Below are 17,966 nucleotides of genomic sequence, written 5' to 3'. Positions count from 1 at the left end.
TCTTTTGCTGGCACTGAGGTTTCTAAATCTTTTTGGGTGGCACCCCAGAGCTGGGATGAGAGCCCCAGGCTTGGAGGGATGACCACCCCTGCAGCTGAGCATCAGCACTGCCCTTGAGCTTGGTGTGACCTTTTCAGCCTCTAAAGCACAAAATTTAAAGCGAGAAACTGGGGGAAAAAAACTCAGCAGGTAAAATGACATCTGAGATGGGTCTTCCTAGAGCTAATGATAAAATATAGACTGAAATTTAAGAAGCGTGCTCTATAGATGAAACACATTTTAAAGAATGAGATCAATTTGAAATGGAAGCATAGAAAATAGTGACAGAAAAGTAAGTTACCTTAATATAGAACAAACTGCTTCTCTAGTCCTTACAAATGTAACCCACAAAGGGTAAGAGGTGTGGTACTTCCAGAAGGGGCACAAATCTCAAGACACACAAATCTGAAGAAGCACGCACTGACCCTTACACAATTTAAACGGCAACATGCAATATTAATATCATGCATTATAAAATTCCTTAATAATTCCATAAATAATATCAGGAATGGGCCTCTGTTACCTTTGGTAGTTATGATTTTTTAACTTCAGTTTTGCTACAAGACATCCACAAAAACCTGGTAGCCTCTGGGCTGGGCTTTTATAGCTGATAAAACAGAGGCTGCCACTAATTGCCACTAATGGGCCCAGAGCCTCACCTGGCTTCTGCCCCCTCTTTTCCACCAGTGAGGGACAACAGCTGTGAACCCAGCACTGGGAAAACAGGGATGCACAGAAAGTGCCCCCAGCACAGACACCACCAACCCTCTGACCCCAGGTGGAACCCCCACCTTGAGCTATTTGCACATCAGCGCCCAAGAGAGATACAAAGGTTTGCAAGAAGCCTTGGAAAATGGAATTACATGGATTATAGCAGGAGGTGGACAAATTCAGAAGAGCTTCATTCCCAGCATTAATGGGGAAGATGGGGAGAAGCTTCCTCCAGGCAAAGCCAGAGAACTGAAGTAACTGGCTGACACCTGGTGGGGTCAGTCAGCGGGGACATTGCAAAGACTCCAGAAAACCCCAGATCAGGTTCCACCTGGCAGTGGGACAGGCCAGGCAAGGAGGAAGCTCATGGCACTTCTTGGACTTCATCAACAGTTAAAAAAAAATCTCCCTCTGAGAATGCAGAGCAGGAGGAAAAAGAGCAGATCTACTTCTGAGGCCTCTAGTGGGGACAAACACCACCAGCCCTCCTGTCACCTCCAGACAATCACAACATGACATGGGAGGAGAGGGCTGCTGGACTCAGCTCGTTCTTCTCATACTTCCAAATATTACAATAAATTTACCTAGGATGGGTTAGCTTGTTGCCAGTGGAGCCCATGAAGTGACAAACCAGAACGCAAAATTTACTTTCTTTTTTCCCCCTGCCCTCTCTCCTCCTCTCCCCTTCCTGCTGCTGTGCTTACTTAACCTCCAGGTAGCTGCTTAAATAACTCAACTAAATAGCAATAATGAACGGGCAGAGTCAACACTGTGGTACATAATCACCTTGTCTGTTGTGTTTAGCATCAGTGATCCCTTCTTTGCGTGCATGACATTCTTCTGCCTCCCTCCACGTTAAGGATTTGCTTCTCACTTTATTTGCATTCAATTATCGAAGTTGCACCCGTGCACACTTTGTTTTCTCCGCGTCAAACGCGGCTCCTCTTGCCTACCCTATTCCTGCAGGAATTCCCAGGAAATTCTGGGGAGCGGGAGGACGCGCTGGGGGCTGAAATGACTGCTCATTTCTGAGCAGCTCATCCCCATCTCCCCACTCCTGTGTCCCCCATTTACTTGTGTGAAGCACCAACTGTTTGCCCCCATGAATGGCTGCCCGAGAGCCCTGCAGATACTCGACCGCCTCACAAACCGTGCCGCTCTGAAGCATTAATTCTACAATTAGTTTCAAAAAGGAAACAGGAACTGCTAAAGTTTCAGATCGTTAGAGCTGCCAGAAGTATTTTTACAGGAAGGGTCTACTACGTTACTGTTGTGAAAATGTTTAACTCTCGGATTTGAGAAGCTGCTCTTTTTAACAAAAATATCTTGATTTTTTTTAATAAATTAAGCGGTTTTTAAGTTCAGGTTTTGAAACAGGGAGATTGCGTCAGGGTTCCCCGTTGCACTAACGTCGTCGTGATTTTCTCAAATAGGGATCACATTAATGAGAGACAAAGTGAAAGTTACAGTGCATAAACTTAGACCACAGCAGAGCTAAAAATAAGCCTGCAGATACACATCAGAGTTGCACAACAAAACACCGGCAAAGGAAATGCAAAATTATAGACTTTGGGTTTTTTTCTTTTTGTTTACTTCATGTCGTTTTAACTCGGTGGTAATTCGTAAGCGCTTGAAAATAGCGTTTCTTCTCCTGAACAACTTAAACATTCCCCCACAAAATTTATCTTCCATTTTGCCAGCTGTTACTCACCCAAGTAACCTTCCTGCAAGAAGTCCCAGTGAGTAACAGTCACTCATGCACAAACGGACCTCAAAATCCGGCCCCGAAAAATTTGTGTCAAAAATATGAGACTTCCTTACTTCTATTTAAATAAAGCTGCATAAAAAGTTAAATCAAATTCAATTCACTGCTTAACAGCAAATAAAAGCTACTGCATTGAGCGCATCACAGTCAAATACGTCCAAAAATGCACCTAAACTTTTCAGTGGCAGACTTCAGTATTAAAAAAAAAAAATAAGAAATAAAAAAATAAAAAGGAATGGGGGCAATATACAAGTCAAGGCTACAGTTCTCATTTAATCTACTTTTTCCCCAGTAGATGCAGTATGATAAAGCAATAAAATAATCTACAAACAAGCCGGAAAAATACAGAGACTGATTTTGTTCTTAACCATTCCTGAATAAATCCAGATTTATGCTGGTACAAGTGAGGGCAGAATCGTCTCGTGGTGTCAGTTTGCCAGTCAAGCAATCCTGCTTTCAGAACTGGACGAAAAACAATCTTGAAGAAATGAGATCATGGTCATTATATTACTCAGTTATGTCATGGCCTTGATTTTAAAAGAGTAAGAGAAGGAGAGAAATCACCAATGTGCATCTAAATCCACTTGCTTTCAGATTCCATCTGCCTCACAAAACAAAGTATCTCCCTTACCGAAATAAAAGAGAAGGGAAAACTCATTAAAATTAGGGTCTTTTCCAAAACAGAACTAAAATGATTTGGAATGACGTTTACAGCTGTACACACAGGGAGAAAATAAAATCCTGGCCCCACCGAATTCAATAGGCGCTTTGCAATTGACTTCAGATGGGCCAGAATTTCACCCAGAGAGGATTAGGCTTGTATCCACTGTATATCTACAGAGAAAATACTGTGAATTACATTTATTTGGCTTTGAATCCTTAACCCTCAATTACCCGAGGTTTTACCCCTTCCCCAGGCAAAACCTCGACCCATCCCAGGGAGGTTTATCCCGGACAAGCAGCGCGGAGCTGGTCCCGGGGCGAGGACAGGGAGTTCTTGCTCTGCCTCTCCACACACAATTCAGAAGCATCTAATTATTTTATCCAGTCTCCCTCTGCCTTTGATTCACAGCCTGCTTATCGACGTATTCACACAAATTAAATAAATTTATCTCTCCTAATATGTTCATTTTTAATGGTTTTCAAACATTCACATGGAAACAGCTCTAGCGTAAATATCCCAGAACAAATGGCTGTATATTATACAGGAGGGAGCAGTTGGGCTGCCAGACTGGGAATGCACCAGGCCATCTGGCTCAGGCAGTCTCTCCAAAATCCTCAGCTTTGTTTTCACCCTCAGACTCCAAACAACACATTTTCCACTGTGATGAGTTTACATTTTCCCAAACACAGGTCCTGATCATGCATGCAAATTCCAAACTTCTCCATTCCTCTCTGTACAAGAAAATTAAAATCACCTGCGCTTCTGACATCTCACCAAAGGCACAAGAAAGCTGCTAAAATCTGGTGCAATGTAAACTTTCCCCGTCACAGGGGTTAGGTTTTGTTTTATGTTTGTGTGAAATTTCTCTGAGTCTGCTGAACTTATTGATAACATTTTTTTTTCCCATGCCTGTAGCTGCCAGAGAAGGGCCATGCCATGCACAGAATAGAGCTGATCAAATATCTGCAGACATCAGAGAATGACAGACAAGTCAACAGAAAAACCATTTGCATCCAGAGTTATAGCTCTGAAAAAAAAAAATCCAAATATAAACAGGGTTTAAGTCTGAAGAAAGGATTTTTGACTCATGAGTTCTCTCAGCAATAGACAATAGCCATCGAGCAAAACTTATGATTCTTAAGATGCCTGAGCCATATTAGCATCCATTATATCTTATGGATGAGAATAACTGAAGGAAAAATGGGTGGGGAACAAGTATTTCAGATTTATTTCCTCCATCTTTCCTAATAGTGAAATACCTCAACTTTATGAAAATACAGCCGAAGAAATAGAAGGCATCTCTTCTCCACAAACATATTAAAATCCCTTGAGTTGCCTAAAAACTCCAGTTTTATTAGAGCAGACATATTTCACGTTTTGCAGGCAATTTTGAAATGCATCATTGTTAGAGGCAGATCTTCTGCGGGAGGAGCCGCTGCCTTACGGAAAGCAACAGCTATAAAGTTTGGGGTCCTACAGGGGTTTGAGCGCATTAGGAATGTGATCCTGACATAAAATGAGGTGCCAATATAACATAAAAGAAAATTTAATTAAGCCAGTATTGACACCGAATGTTGTTGCCTGAACTGGAAGGAACTTCTCTGCCACAGGAATGATTTGTGTGTAACATTTACAATTTTTAAGTGACGGGGACACATTTCAGAAACTTAGCGAGACCCCGAAAGCCACGTAATTCCCATTTCACCCAGCGCTTCTCGGGGGCCACCAACAAAGCACAGCTCCCCAAACACACCCCAAAATGAGGCACTCTGAGACCAATCCTGGCTGGGTTTCCCGTTTGGAAGTCCCACAGCCCCGTTTCCCAAGGAATGCCCGTGCAGCCCGAGCTCCTGCTCGGGGCAGCGTGTGCACAGCTCATCCCACAGCCAGCTCTGCCCTGGGATGCAGCTCCCAACACAGCTCTTGGCCGCCTCAGAAGTGCCACTCTCCAGCCCCACTTCCCATCCTGCTCCACAGCTGACAGAGAAACACACACGCACCAGGACACGGAGATCCCTCTGTTCCACCCAGGACACAACTCTTGCTATGAGTTTCTTAGCTGGGCACAGCCACACAAACAAATCCCTGACTTAGGCAGAGCAGGAACACTCAGGAGCAGGAACATCTCCTCTTTGGTACATACACAGCCCCCAGCATAGCCAAGCCCTGCCTACCTACTGCTATAACACATGCTGCTAATGGGACATTCACATTAAATCTCTGAGCAGCAATCCTATGCACAGAAATCCAAGTCTGAACTGCAGAAGGGCTTTTATTTTATCTTACCTAACTTAATAATCTGCAACCGTACAAAACCTCGCAATTTGTAACTGTGACACAAAGAGAATATATTTAAATCTGATGTGTCCGTATTAAAAAATAATAACAAAAAATTAATATTTTAAAAAAAGCCACAGATACTTTCCTGTATGATCTGGGGAACCTAACTCATTCAAGCTTTGCTTCTGTGGGATTTTTAATTTGCCACCAGAAACCTCAGAGTAGCTGTAATTTCAGTCTGGGAATTCACAATTATCGAGTGTGTGAATGTGCGTGTGTGAGGACTGAGCAGATACTTGCCAGCTGAAACGTGTATGCTTCTGCAACAGTTTCATTTAAAAGTAATCATTTCATTATCCAATTTGTTCTGAGCGTCATGCATTAAAATACTACACCTTCAAGTAGACTGACAATATATATTTAACTTTCATTAAAAATTAAAGAATTTTCAGACAGTCTTTGCAATATTTAATTACAGTTTGATGATTTGAAAGTTACTTGAGAATCTTCTATATAATTCACTGTCATAAAATATAAATGATATATTCAACATTTGGGTGAGCTTCTGTCATGTGTTGTACTTCACTTCCTAATAAGCATTCAGTAACCGACGCGATCCCAACTCTGAAATAATTTCACTTTTAAAAAGAAAGAATTAAAAAAGGACAAGAAGGAGAATTTAGCGTCTGGCCCCCAAAAAAATTCAGAGCGGCACATGCCACAGTTTTGACATGACAATGCCCTATTTTTCATAAGCAATTATAGCCATGCCTAAAGAAACTACAGATATGAAATTAATATGTAAGCAAACATGTTTGCATCTAAAACAGCCTTTTGCTCCCCGTTTTCTAATCTAAGCTCAGAGAGCTTTTGTTCTAAAAGCCTCGCTTCTCAACCCCACTGCACTTTTCCCAAAATCTGTAATTTGCCCTAACTTTCTTTTTCTAAGACTTCCTGAAATCAGACAGATTTTTTTTTTTCTCCTGCTTCTTCATTGTGAACGTGCTTTAAAGCTACACGGTAGGTCTTACAAATAAACTGTATCTCGGGGTTTTCTTTTTCCCCTTTCTCTCCAAAGACCCTCTGATGACTTGATAATAATGAGAGACCAAGAGGTCAAACAGTGCCTTAGGATGAACTCTTCATATGCAAGATGCCTTTGTTAAGAAAATTATTTTGAATCCACTGCTCTCCATGAGTTCAGGGCTCTGTTTTCAACAGGATTATGACCAGAGGCTTCTGCATTTCCGTAACGATAGGAAAGCTATTTAAAGATAATATTTATTGATAGTCTCTCTCACACAATCTACACTGAAATACACAAACTCCAAAAGGACTAAAAAGAGTTCATATCTCAGGAAGATTTTGTTACTTTTAACACAAACTAACCAATTTGTGCCTGAAAACCAGGGAATGACAGCAAACGCTTTCCAGGGTTTTTTAAGAAGAAGGGTATGTGGCTGCTGGTTTAATTCCTACAAGGAACGGGCTCCGTTTGGAAGTGTACAGTATAACAGAGTTCAGATGCATAGTGGATTGTCTAGTAAAATTCACCCAAGTTCCCTTTTTCTTTTTTTTTCTTTTTTTTTTCTGTTGAAAGACAGTCTTCAATAGCAGGAAAAGATGTTTTGGGACCATCAAAGAGAGTTTTGTAAAACAAACTCAGCCCTTAGTGCTTTATGTTTTGCTGTAGAAAAGAAACCCAAATACAAGCCAAGAGTTTTGTCCTTACAGACAACATACAAGGACTGACGTTTCCTAGCGGTACAAAAAAAAAAAAACCCTTAATGTTTTTCTTAAATAAAATTTAAGAATTTTCTTTAACAAGTAAAACAGATTAGGAGGGGAAGAAACATATTTTAAGAATTAAAACGCTCAAAAGCGATCCCAACTATTTAAAGAAACATATTCTAAGAGAAAAATATTCTGACAGGAGCAGAAAAAAAACCAGAGCAACAATTAAAAAAGGGAAAGAAAAAAAAAAGAAAGGAGAGAGAGAATCGATTCGCTCAGATAGTCCCTTTGTAAAAATACTGGTTTTAAACAGAAAAGTATTTTTTACAGGTAAGCACGCACGTTATTACTCTGTTTGGGAGGCTAAAGAACAGGCTTAAAATGAGGATTAATCCACTGACAAGCCCTGCTGCCCTCCCCGAGCCCGACACGGAGCTCGCCGCTGCCCGCGCCGCGATTCTGGGGTTTATTCCGACATGCGAATGTGTCGCGATACAACCGCTCCTCCTGCGGCCGGCGGAAGCGCCGGGAGCGGCCGGACCGACAGAGCCCCGCGCCGGGCAGCGCCTGTGCTGGCGGCGCTGGGGGCCGCCGGAGGCCGGAGGTTAATTCTTATTAATTAAGCGGCAAAACCATCCGCAGCCCTGACTGGGGCCGTGGAGGGTCGCCTGTATTTTTCCCCCGCAGCCCGGCAGCAGGCAGGGTCCCGCGGGGAGCCGCTGGCCGCCCCGCAGCCCGGTGGTCGCCCGGAGCGGAGCGCGGCCGTGCCCGTGGGAGGCGGAGGCTCCGTCCCGTCCCCGCCGGGCAGAGCGGCCCCGCCGCGGGGGCGGGTTTGGCTCCCGGGGCCGCCCCGACGGCTGCCACCCCCCCCGCTCGGCGGCCGCCCCGCAGCACCCACCTGCTTGGTCATGGAGTCGATGAGTCGCACGTAGAAATCCTGCTCGGTCCTGATCCCTGAAACAAGGCACAGCCGTGAGCAGCGCGCCGGGGCTCGCCCGAGGGCTCGGGCCTGCCGGGGCCGCCCGTGTCCCGGCAGCGAGCGCTGGGAGCGGAGGGGAACCGGGGGAACCCGGGCGCTGCTGGGTTCCGCACAACGGGGGGACTCGCAGCCCTTACCATTGCTGTAGAGCAGCTGCAGGCGGTAGTGGATCCCGTTGTTGGTCTTTTCGCTGTTGGCTTCCTGAAGTCAAAGACGACACGGGAGGCCGGAGGGAAAAAGAAAACAGTATCAATGGAGCTTCTCCATCACTCGCACGCCGGGTGTCCCCGGGGTTGCATGGGGCAGCTCTCAGCCCTCTGTCCTGCCCCGGGCACAGCGAGGGAACGGGGGACATCCCCTCCTCGTCTGCCCTCCGGGACAGGGAAAGACTGAGGCGCCAGGGAGGATGCCGTGGCTCCCGGGACGAGCCGGTGTCGCGGCCCCGAGGGAGCGGAGCGGGGAGGGCCCCGGAGAGGCGGCCGAGCCCCCACGGGGCACCAGGGTACTCAGGGTACTCACCTTCTCCTTCTCCACGAAGCCCACGAAGGCGGTGCGCTCGATCTCCACGGGCTGCCCCTGCCGGTCGTACAGAGCCAGGACGAAGTGGAAAAAGTTGGACTTCCTCAGGTTGGAAGGCGGCTGCTTCTCGAAGTGAGCCCGGGCCAGACCCACTCCGCTGGGACCAGAAACACGCGGGTTAGCGGCAGCTCCGACGCCGCGGCCTCCCGCACCCCCCAGCCGCCTCCCGGGCCCGTGCCTTCCCCCGCCGGGACCCGGCTGGGCCCCCCCGGGGCAGAGCATCCCTCCCTCCCCCGAGCCGCCCCGGGGCTTTTCCCTCCGGTCATGGAGAAATACTCCAGCTCCGAACCCCGCGGAGCCCCGAGCCCATCCCGTCCTGCGGCCGGCCCGAAGCCCCCAGGAGCACCCCCAGGCCGGCCCCGGTACCCACCAGCCCTCCCCGGGGGCCGTGCCCGCTCGCAGCCGGCCCTGCATGGCGGGGGAGCCGCGCTCAGAGCCGCCGGCGCGTTGCCCCGCGGAGCAGCATCGGTCCTGCCACTTCTCAAACTCGGCTCGGAGCTGTCACACCAGCGCCCATGTGCCTTATCTTGCGAGCCTTTCCTCCCGCGCCGGAGCGGTGGGTAAACACCGAGCCCGGGAGACAACTTCAAATATTTCAGGGTTGTCCCTGCAGAAACTTTCCCTTCCTTAGAGGGCTCCAAAGGGGGGGTGCGGGGCGAGGTGGGAGACACTGGGAGATGTCAACATTAAACTGATGCCGGATGATGCCGGCTCCAGGGCTCAAGCTGCGAATCCAGCATCAGGCTTTGGTTCGTGTTTGGGTTTGGTTTTTTTTTCGTGGGGAAGAGGATGGGAAGAAGGAGAAATAATAGAGAAAACGAGGATGGGCGCAGCTTCGCCAAACCCATCATATATTTGGAGGGATTTCTTTTTAAAAATCTGAGATAAGTGGCAGTGGTTTTACAAAGGGACTTCAAATTAAATTTCTCCTGGAGTACGCTTTGTAAACTCCCTACTTATCGGAGGAGAAGAAGAGGAGCTGCTGATTCTGACGGGAATAGGAAAGCGAGGTAGAGAAATATATTTTGGATACATCCGTGCACAACTCTCTGTTTTCCGGAGAAGGAAAGTGTCATTTGAAGATCTTAAGACTAAATCAGCAGCAAACACAGTTTTGAAAACTCCTTCCTCCGAGCGAACACAAGGAGCCAGAGAGATGAAACCTACCTATCCGTACCTAGCGAAACTCGCCACTTCCTTTATTGTTGTTATCATTATTTAATAAAAAGTCATTCCTACGGGACAATAGGGATAAATATTTAACTGGCGACATCTACGCGAAACTCACTGCTGGGAGCAGCGCTCCAGAGCCGGGTTTTTGTTGGCGCGGGGGGAAAGGCGCTGCGGGCGGGGAGCGCCCCGGGGCGCGGAGCGGGGCGCGGGCGCGGAGCGGGCGCGGAGCCTGCCTACCTCTGAGCGGCCGTGCTGGCGTCCAGGACGCCGGCTCCCTGCATCCACGTCCGCACCGCGTTCATCCCCGCGCCGAGGGGCTCTTCCTTCATGCTGCTCCCACTCCGCTGGATGCTTTCCTGAATCCCAAACATGAATCAGAAACAACAGCGCAAATCTTCCTCCTTTATTCAAAATTTTTAAAAAGTGATAAAATCGCCAGGCGGACTGTTATATGTGGGGTTTTTTTCTTTCTTTCTCTCTTTTTTTCCTCTCTCTGCAGCTGATCGCTGGAATCAAAGCAAGTCGGAGAAAGCAAACACAGGCACGCACATTAAAAAAAAAAAAAAAATCCAGAGGCAATCAGAGCCCGGTTTTGTTGCTGCTGTTTGCTGCGTGTGCAGTTTGTTTGGGTGCTTGGAGGGGCTGGCGGGGTGCTGGGGGCTGGTTGCAGCGCTCGCAAGCCGGAGGAGTACTTGAAGTCCCTTTTGTATGAAGACACCCCTCGGATGGCAGCAGGCAAAAAAAAAAAAAATCTCAGATGGCAGTTTAAGAAACAATAGGACGAACGGGAGCTGCGGCAGGCTCTGCTACATCAAGTGTCATTTTCCAGTGACAAGAGAGGCAAGTCCCCCCCCTTCTCCCCTCTCTCTTTTCTTTCTTTCTTTTCTCCCTCTTTCTTCTCTCCTCTCCCAGCCGAAGCGCTCTCCGCTCCTCTCCTCTCTCCTCCCTCCTCCAGCCGCGCAGGAAGCGAGTTGCCGGAGCCGGGCGCACGCCGGGAAGGGAGCGAGAGGGGCGCACCCGCGGCGGCGGCGCGGACGGACGGCCGGAGGGAGACCCTGGGGCTCCCCGTGCCCCCTCCCTCTCCCGCAGCGCCGGGCGGACTCGCCGTCTCTCCCTATGGGAGCCACTTTGACTGTCCCCGCCGCCGAACACGAGCCCCGCAGCCCCGGCGGGCGGGGGGCGGGGCCGCCGCGGACACGCCCCCTCATTTGCAGCGCGTCACCGCCCCGCCCCCGCGCCGCCGCCGCCAATGAGCGCCGGCAAAGCGCCGCCGAGGGGGCGGGGGCACGCCTTCCTCATTAGCATAGACCCGCCCCCCGGCGCGGCCGGCCCCGGGGAAAGTTGCCCCGGAGCGCCGGGGGCGGGCCCGGTGCGGCGCGGCCGCGCCTTTGTTCGGGAGCGCCGCGGGCAGCTCGGGCACCGGCCCCGCGGGGGCTGCCCCGGCCCCCCGGCGCCCGGGGCCGGCCCTGGGCAGGGGGCACCGCGCTCCTCACGGCCCGCAGCCGGCACCGCTGAGTGCGGCCCCGGGGCCGAGCCCTCCCCGCTCTCCCCGGGATCCGCCGGCAGCGCCGGGCTGCCCACCGCGACTGCCCAAAGCCGGGCATGCCCCGCGCTCGCCGGCCGTGCCCGGTGCCCGAGCCCGGGATTGTCCCTCGCTGGGAGCGCGGCTGGGGCAGCGATCCCGCCGCAGCCCCGCTGCATCCCCGCCGCTCGGGCCGGCTCCTGCCCCGCTCCCGGCAGCGAGCGCTGCTTTGCGCCACAAGCACGCGATTTCCGAACAGGACAGTTCGCGGTGAAAGTTCTTTTTTTCTTTTTTCCTTTTTTTTTTTCCCTAGGAAGTCCGATTTTTGTTTTCTCAGGGAAAATAATAATTATAATAAAACCAGTTCCTGTCCTCGCTAGGGAGGAGCCGGGCCGGTTGAGCGGGCGCAGTCCCGCATCCCTCCGCGGGCTCCCGCTGTCCCCGCATCACCCTCCATCCTTGCCCTGCCCGAGCCGCTCCCGTCTCGTCTCTCGCACGAGCTCCTGCCGCGGAAGGAGCTCTCGGTGCCGGCGGCCTGGGTTGTGCCTCCCCAAACACAGGCTCGCCCATCCTTGCACATATAATGGAACAAAACCCCGCGCCTCCCGGCACGCCGGGCTCCTCGCCCTCTCCCCGGCGGTGTCACACGCAGCGGGGAATTCTGAAGTGTCTGGGCTATCCTGAATGGCCGCCGTGTCCCTCGGTGCCCCGCTCCCCGATCGGAGGCGCAGGGGCGGGCGGCCGCTGTCCGCTCCTCCCGGGGCTGCGGAGCCCCGCAAAGGGCGGCGGAGCCCCCCGGGCTGCATCCCCCGGCCGGGAGCCAGCCAAGGGCCTGGAGAGCAGCCAGCCCAGGCTATCAGCAGCACTCCACAGCTCCAGAGGCACCCCACGGCAGCCCGACAGCTAGGCAGGACCCTTCCCAACCACCTGTACATCACTTTGTGTGGCACAGCCGCCCGAGCCCACAGCTAAGCCTCGGGGAGAGAGCTCGGGCTCCAGAGCAGGCACAGAGCGCCTCACTGGCGCTGAAAAACTGCCCCCGATCCTTGCCTTTAGGTGAGTCCACACACAAAACATCCACATCCCCAGCATTCTGCATCCTCGCACAGGAACTGTCACAGACAGCAAGTTTTCACATTCCCTGAAGATGCCATTTGAATCTTGACACGGTGCTACTGTGTCATATCTCAGGGAGATGTGGGAGAACACGGACACAGAGCCACACATGAATATTTACGCCATAGGTACGGCACAGGAGCAGTTTGGCTCCTGCAGAGCTCGGGCTTATTGGGCTTCCTCCGGCTGCTGCTCTATCAGTTGTATCATATCCAGCCTAAATGCCTCCATGGCGAGATGCATTCTGCAATTAAAAGCTATTTGCACCTGCACTGATTGCTCCTTTCCCAGGGCAGGGACCTGCCCGGGGAGGAATAATGCATTTGAATCAATATACTGAGCAGTTGGCAGATTTCGCCCTTCAAATCTGTTCAGGGGATCAGGGGACCATTTCCATGCCTTTTTCAGGATGCTGAAGGGAAAAGCATCCCAGCTGCAGTCTGAGGGCACCTCCACCAGCAGGGACAGCCAGCCCCAACACTGACAGGGACAAGTTCTCCACTGTTTTCCTCCTTACACCAGACTCGTGCCTCTGTGCCCAGCACAGGCAGCTCCAGCTGAAGGCTGCCAGGGAGATGCCCCACCTGGGGCTTAGGGGTGTTCCCACAGCCACTAAATAATTGTTATAAGGATGAAAGAGTTAAACACTGGCTCGACCCTCACAGGAGGAGTGTGGAAGGAAAGCAGAAGGGAAACAGGGAGGGAGTGAGAAAGTCAGGACTTTGCAAAAAAAAAAGGCAAAAAAAAAAAAAAAAAAAGCAAGAGAGCAGGCAAGGAGATTTCTGTGCTCCATCCACCCTGCAGAGGCCAGCCCTGGAGCACTGGGGCTTTGATTTTAAAGAATTCCCAGTTGCCTTTAGCATTCCCTTTCTGCCCCCTGCCTGGTTCTGCTCTCTGGACCAGCACCACCCCACTGGGACTGCAGCAGCACACAGATCCCTGCCAGGCCTGCTGTGGGGCTGGAGCATATTCCTGTGGGAAGCTGGGTCCATCCTCCCCTCAGCACAGCAAACAGAGCTGGAGGACACTGCACAGCCACGGGGAAACCCTCGGTGCTGGGACCCAGCCCTTCACTCCTGCTGCAGGAGCAAAGTGGGGCACACTGCAGTGAGGGCTCCCTGCAAGCCCGAGTTAAATGCTCTCTGCACAGAATAAAACACACACACACAGACTTGCAGGCTGTGATTTGCTCCCAGAGGTGAGGAAGCTCCCAAAGTGAGCAAGAGCTGCAGGGTTGAGCTGTGGATTTTGGCCAGCAGCACAGAGCCAGGAGTGGGACCTTGCAGCTCAGGCAGCTCACAGACAGCACTGAGACATGGTCACAGTGTCCCTGGTCATGACAGATAGCAGGGATGAGAGCAGAGGAGGGAAAGCTGGTCCTGGCTTGCTCATCCTATGTAGGAACAAACAGGGTTCCTGGGGAATGAGTGGCTTTGAGGCCTTTGAAAAAGGGGGCAATGGAAGGAGACCACTCTGGAGGATGAACTTAACTTCTGTGAGGGAGGAGACAGAGGTCCCAGAGCACAGGAGTCTCTCTTGCTTAGGGAAAGGCCTCTCCCCTGCCTTGACACCATTTCCAAGTGAGCCCAAGGCTCCTCTCACCCCTGACCTGGAGTTTATCCAGGACAACTCCCTCCTCCTGCTCCAGTCCCTCCTCTCCTGCCCTGTGGCTCCCAGCACCACAGGGACAGTCAGGCCTCACTTCCCTCTGCCCAGACCCCAAGGGAGGGAAGGAGTAGTTGCAAGTGGGAATTTCTGAGAGAAAATCTCCTGGTCCCTCATCCCTGACCTTTGCAGCTGGATGAGGCCCCCTCCCACCCCCCCTTCCTGCCCTTCTCGGGAGAAGGCAGAGGAACAACTGAACTGACCTGTGACAATGGGGAAAGGCATTGAGCCTCTCCTCTCAAGGTGGGACTGAAAACACAGCACTCAGGTGTTGAGCTCATGCCTGAACTTTTCTGAGGGTTTGGAAACAGTTCAGTCCTGTCATCCCCAGTGAAAATGCTTTCCATAAGTATTTTCCTTAGAGGCTCCTGTGTTGATCCATAGATTTGCACATAGATTATCCACAGATAAATCCAGTGTCTGCCTTGGCAGGTGATGGCACTGTTCACCTGCTTGGGGTGCTTTATTCTTCCTACCTGGCTAGCTCCTGGGGAGAAGAGGAGAAAAGGCTCAGAGAACTGGGAATTGGGATGAAATACTCTGACTGAATAGAATAGTCCTGTTCAGGAGAGAGCCTGGATGCCTCTGGGACTAACAGAGGACCTGTCCTCTACGTGATGGTGACAGCACCCCGCTTTCACCTCTGCTACAAGGGAGCAGCAGTAGCAGGTGACCCAGATGGAAAGGTTTCATCGAGGATCTTTCCTCCTCCCGCCTCCCTTGGGGTTACTCCTGGCTAGGATGGGGTGTCGGGGCAGCCCCACAGGTTCAGCCCTGCGGGTGGGAAGCGGCGAGTGCTGAGCGAGCAATTGCTTCAAGGGCCGAGGAAAGGGGGAAAGGGGGAACCCTCCCCGGGGTGCCCGAGGGCGGGGGATGCCGGGCAGCAGCGAGAGGCCGGCCGAGCGGATTCCTCACAGGGAGGACGGGAGGATTCCCCCCCCAGCTCAGCGCCCCCCATCACTACCGAGGACAGGAGCCCCCCATGGCAACTCCGCGGGGCATGGGTCGAGCAGAGCTGTTGAAATTACGTGGGAGTTGCACGGAGGGGAGGCACAGGGAGGGAAACCCAGCGGGGCTCCCAGGGCCCAGGGAGAGATCGAGGATCGGGGATGGGGATGGGGATCGGGGCGGGACCCCCGGGGGAACCGAGACCCCGGCACGGGGGGGGCGGGAACCGGGGCGGCCGCGCCGCGTGCCCACAGCGCCACCTGGCGGCCGCACCGGGAACCGCCCCCGCCGGCACCGCGGGAACGGGAACGGGAACGGGGGCGAGCACGGGAGGGGTCCAGGGAGGGGGATCCCGTGGGAAAAGGGGGTCCTGGAGAAGGGGGATCCCATGGGAAAAGGGGTCCCGGGGAAAGGGGGATCCCATGGGGAAGGGGGTCCCGGGAAAGGGGGATCCCATATGGAAGGGGGTTCCGGGGAAAGGGTGTCCCGGGAAAGGGGGATCCAATGGGGAAAGGGGGATCCCATGGGGAAAGGGGGTCCCGGGGAAAGGGGGATCCCATGGGGAAAGGGATCCCGTGGGAAAAGGGGGTCCTGGAGAAGGGGGATCCCATGGGAAAAGGGGGTCCCGGGGAAGCGGGATCCCATGGGGAAAGGGGGTCTTGGGGAAGGGGGATGCTTGGGGGGAGATCCCGGGGGACGGGGGTCCCATGGAGGGTCGGTCCCGAGGGTGGGAGATGCCAGGGGAGGGGGATCCCGGGGGGCGCCGCTCTCGAGGAAAAGGTGACCCGGGGGGGCGATCCCCGGGCTGGGAAGGAGGCGAGACCCGGGGGGGACCGATTGTCCCGAGGTGGAACATGCCGGGACATCCCGGGAGGGCGGCGGTCCGTGGGAGCAGTCCCGAGGGGGGCAATGCCCAGGAGAGCATCCCCGGGCAGAAAAGCGGCTCTCACAACTCCCACCCCCGTATCCCGGCACCGGGAGAGCCCCGTTCCCGTTCCCAGGTCTGACAGCAAATGCTCTTCTGAGCACGAGGGTGCAGCCCCCAGGTTACCCAGGGAAGCTGTGGATCAACCCCTGGGAGCGTTCAAGGCCAGGCTGGATGGGGCCCTGAGCAGGATTTTGGTTCCCTGCAGTACTCACACAAGCTTGCCTTCCATTTAAGTGTAGCCTGTATTTATTTGTTTATGCTGGCAGCCACTGGACAGATTACGGTTATTTTATCACACAGAGCCTTGCTATGATTTTTACATTGTGAGTTCAGCAAAGCATTAAACATCTAATCAACTGCTATTGGCTTCAGGGAGGGGGAAGTAGTTGTCTCCCATTGAGGAGTGAAGGGAGAAATCCAGAGGCAGGCACTCCCTCCCTCTGAGAGGATGAGTTTAAGCATATTACATGGAATGGATTTAAATACCTACTAAAGTTGTCACACGCTTTGCTGAATCAAGACTGAATATTATCAGAAGTATTTAAGTGGCTCTGGAATCTATATCTCCTTTTAAACACTTTCATAAACTCTGAGGACTTTGCATCTTGGGATTTCGACTTAAAGGTGCACAAGCTCTTCTGAAGGGTGCCCTCCAAAATCCCAGGCAATTTCCCAGCTGGGGAATTGGATATTCAATACTTGCTGGGTTGCAAGCATGAAGATTTCCATGTCTAGGACTGGATTGTTTGGGATTTGGCTGCTCTTTTTGTACTGGCCATTTGGAAATCTGTTTCCAATGGCATTCCTGTAAACATCAGAAAGTCCTTTGCCTTCAGCAGAAGCAGAACTAAGTTCATCATCTGGCTCAGAATTCTGCCTGGAGCCACAGGCTACCTTTGAGCAGTGAGATTTTACCTGAACACAGCATGGGAGTGCTTTGCCTGCAATGAAGTTTAAGATTCAGAGAGACACTCACGTTTATGTTGACTTTCCAGGGCTTTGGACAACTTGAACTTCAAGTCCTGGTTCTGTTGATCCAGATCAGGGGATTTCTTTGTTTTCACCTTTGTCCATGATCTCTGTCACTCGAGGCAGACCAAAAACTCCAACCTGGATTTTCTTCATGTCCCTTCTCAGGGCCTTTTGTTAAAAATATCCAACCTGTGTGAAAAAGAAAATTCTCGTAAAGGAGCAACTGGACAGTGCTTGTTACACTGGAAGGAAGGAACACATTGGGAACTCTGGGTTATTTTGTGTTAGTTAGGAAGTGCACAAACTTTCTGTTCTAAAATCTGCATTTCAGCAGAGGTAAAGCATGTTTAAACATTCTTACACACGGAAATTTTTTGGAAGTTGCTGTTCATTAATTAACCCTCGTGTGGAGGGTGGGACATTGTGGTCCTTGGAGAAGCTCAGCTCCTGCTGACTTTGCCCAGGAAAGGGGCAGCCTCTCTGAGCAGGCATCTGTGTGCACGAGTGCTTGTTCCATATGCACACGCATCCATTATGGATGAGACACAAATGCTGCTCCTGCTTCCCGAGCAGCCTCCCGTGGCAGGGCTCCCATCCCACTGATCTCACTGCAGGCCTTAGGAAGGGAAGCATTCAGAAGCCTCCCAAAATGTGTTACAAACAATGTATGGAGAAACAGCTTCCTCCAGCTCTGAAACAGAGCCATTGTCATGGCATGATGGAGGAGCTGTTAAACAGACACGGCAGCAGCACCGGAGCTGGACTCAAGCCAGGGCATTTCAGGCAACTTGTAAAAAGTTCACTGATTCTTTAATGACTCCACCTGGCCAGAGCAGGACCTCTGGTTTATGTGCCTTCCAGAAGATGTGCTGCAGGAGCAGTGTGTCTGAG

The 17,966-nt window shown here is 51.9% G+C and overlaps 1 protein-coding gene across 6 annotated transcripts in view; it reads right to left on the bottom strand.

The window, feature by feature from the left end:
- The window catches only part of EBF1 (EBF transcription factor 1), a 267,099-nt gene extending 256,003 nt beyond the window's left edge, over positions 1-11,096 (bottom strand). For all 6 annotated transcript variants that reach the window (XM_077186463.1, XM_077186464.1, XM_077186465.1 and 3 more), the window contains exons 1-4: positions 10,162-11,096; positions 8,692-8,848; positions 8,310-8,373; positions 8,092-8,147 (exon numbers count right to left, since the gene is read on the bottom strand). In XM_077186463.1, the coding sequence (XP_077042578.1) occupies positions 8,092-8,147; positions 8,310-8,373; positions 8,692-8,848; positions 10,162-10,295 (411 nt within the window). In that variant the 5' untranslated portion in view covers positions 10,296-11,096. The remainder of the gene's footprint in view (positions 1-8,091; positions 8,148-8,309; positions 8,374-8,691; positions 8,849-10,161) is intronic.
- Positions 11,097-17,966: the final 6,870 nt, after the last annotated feature.

The sequence above is a fragment of the Agelaius phoeniceus genome, chromosome 15 (assembly GCF_051311805.1).
Source record: "Agelaius phoeniceus isolate bAgePho1 chromosome 15, bAgePho1.hap1, whole genome shotgun sequence".
NCBI lineage: Eukaryota > Metazoa > Chordata > Aves > Passeriformes > Icteridae > Agelaius > Agelaius phoeniceus.
This window is presented reverse-complemented; position numbering and strand designations above follow the sequence as displayed.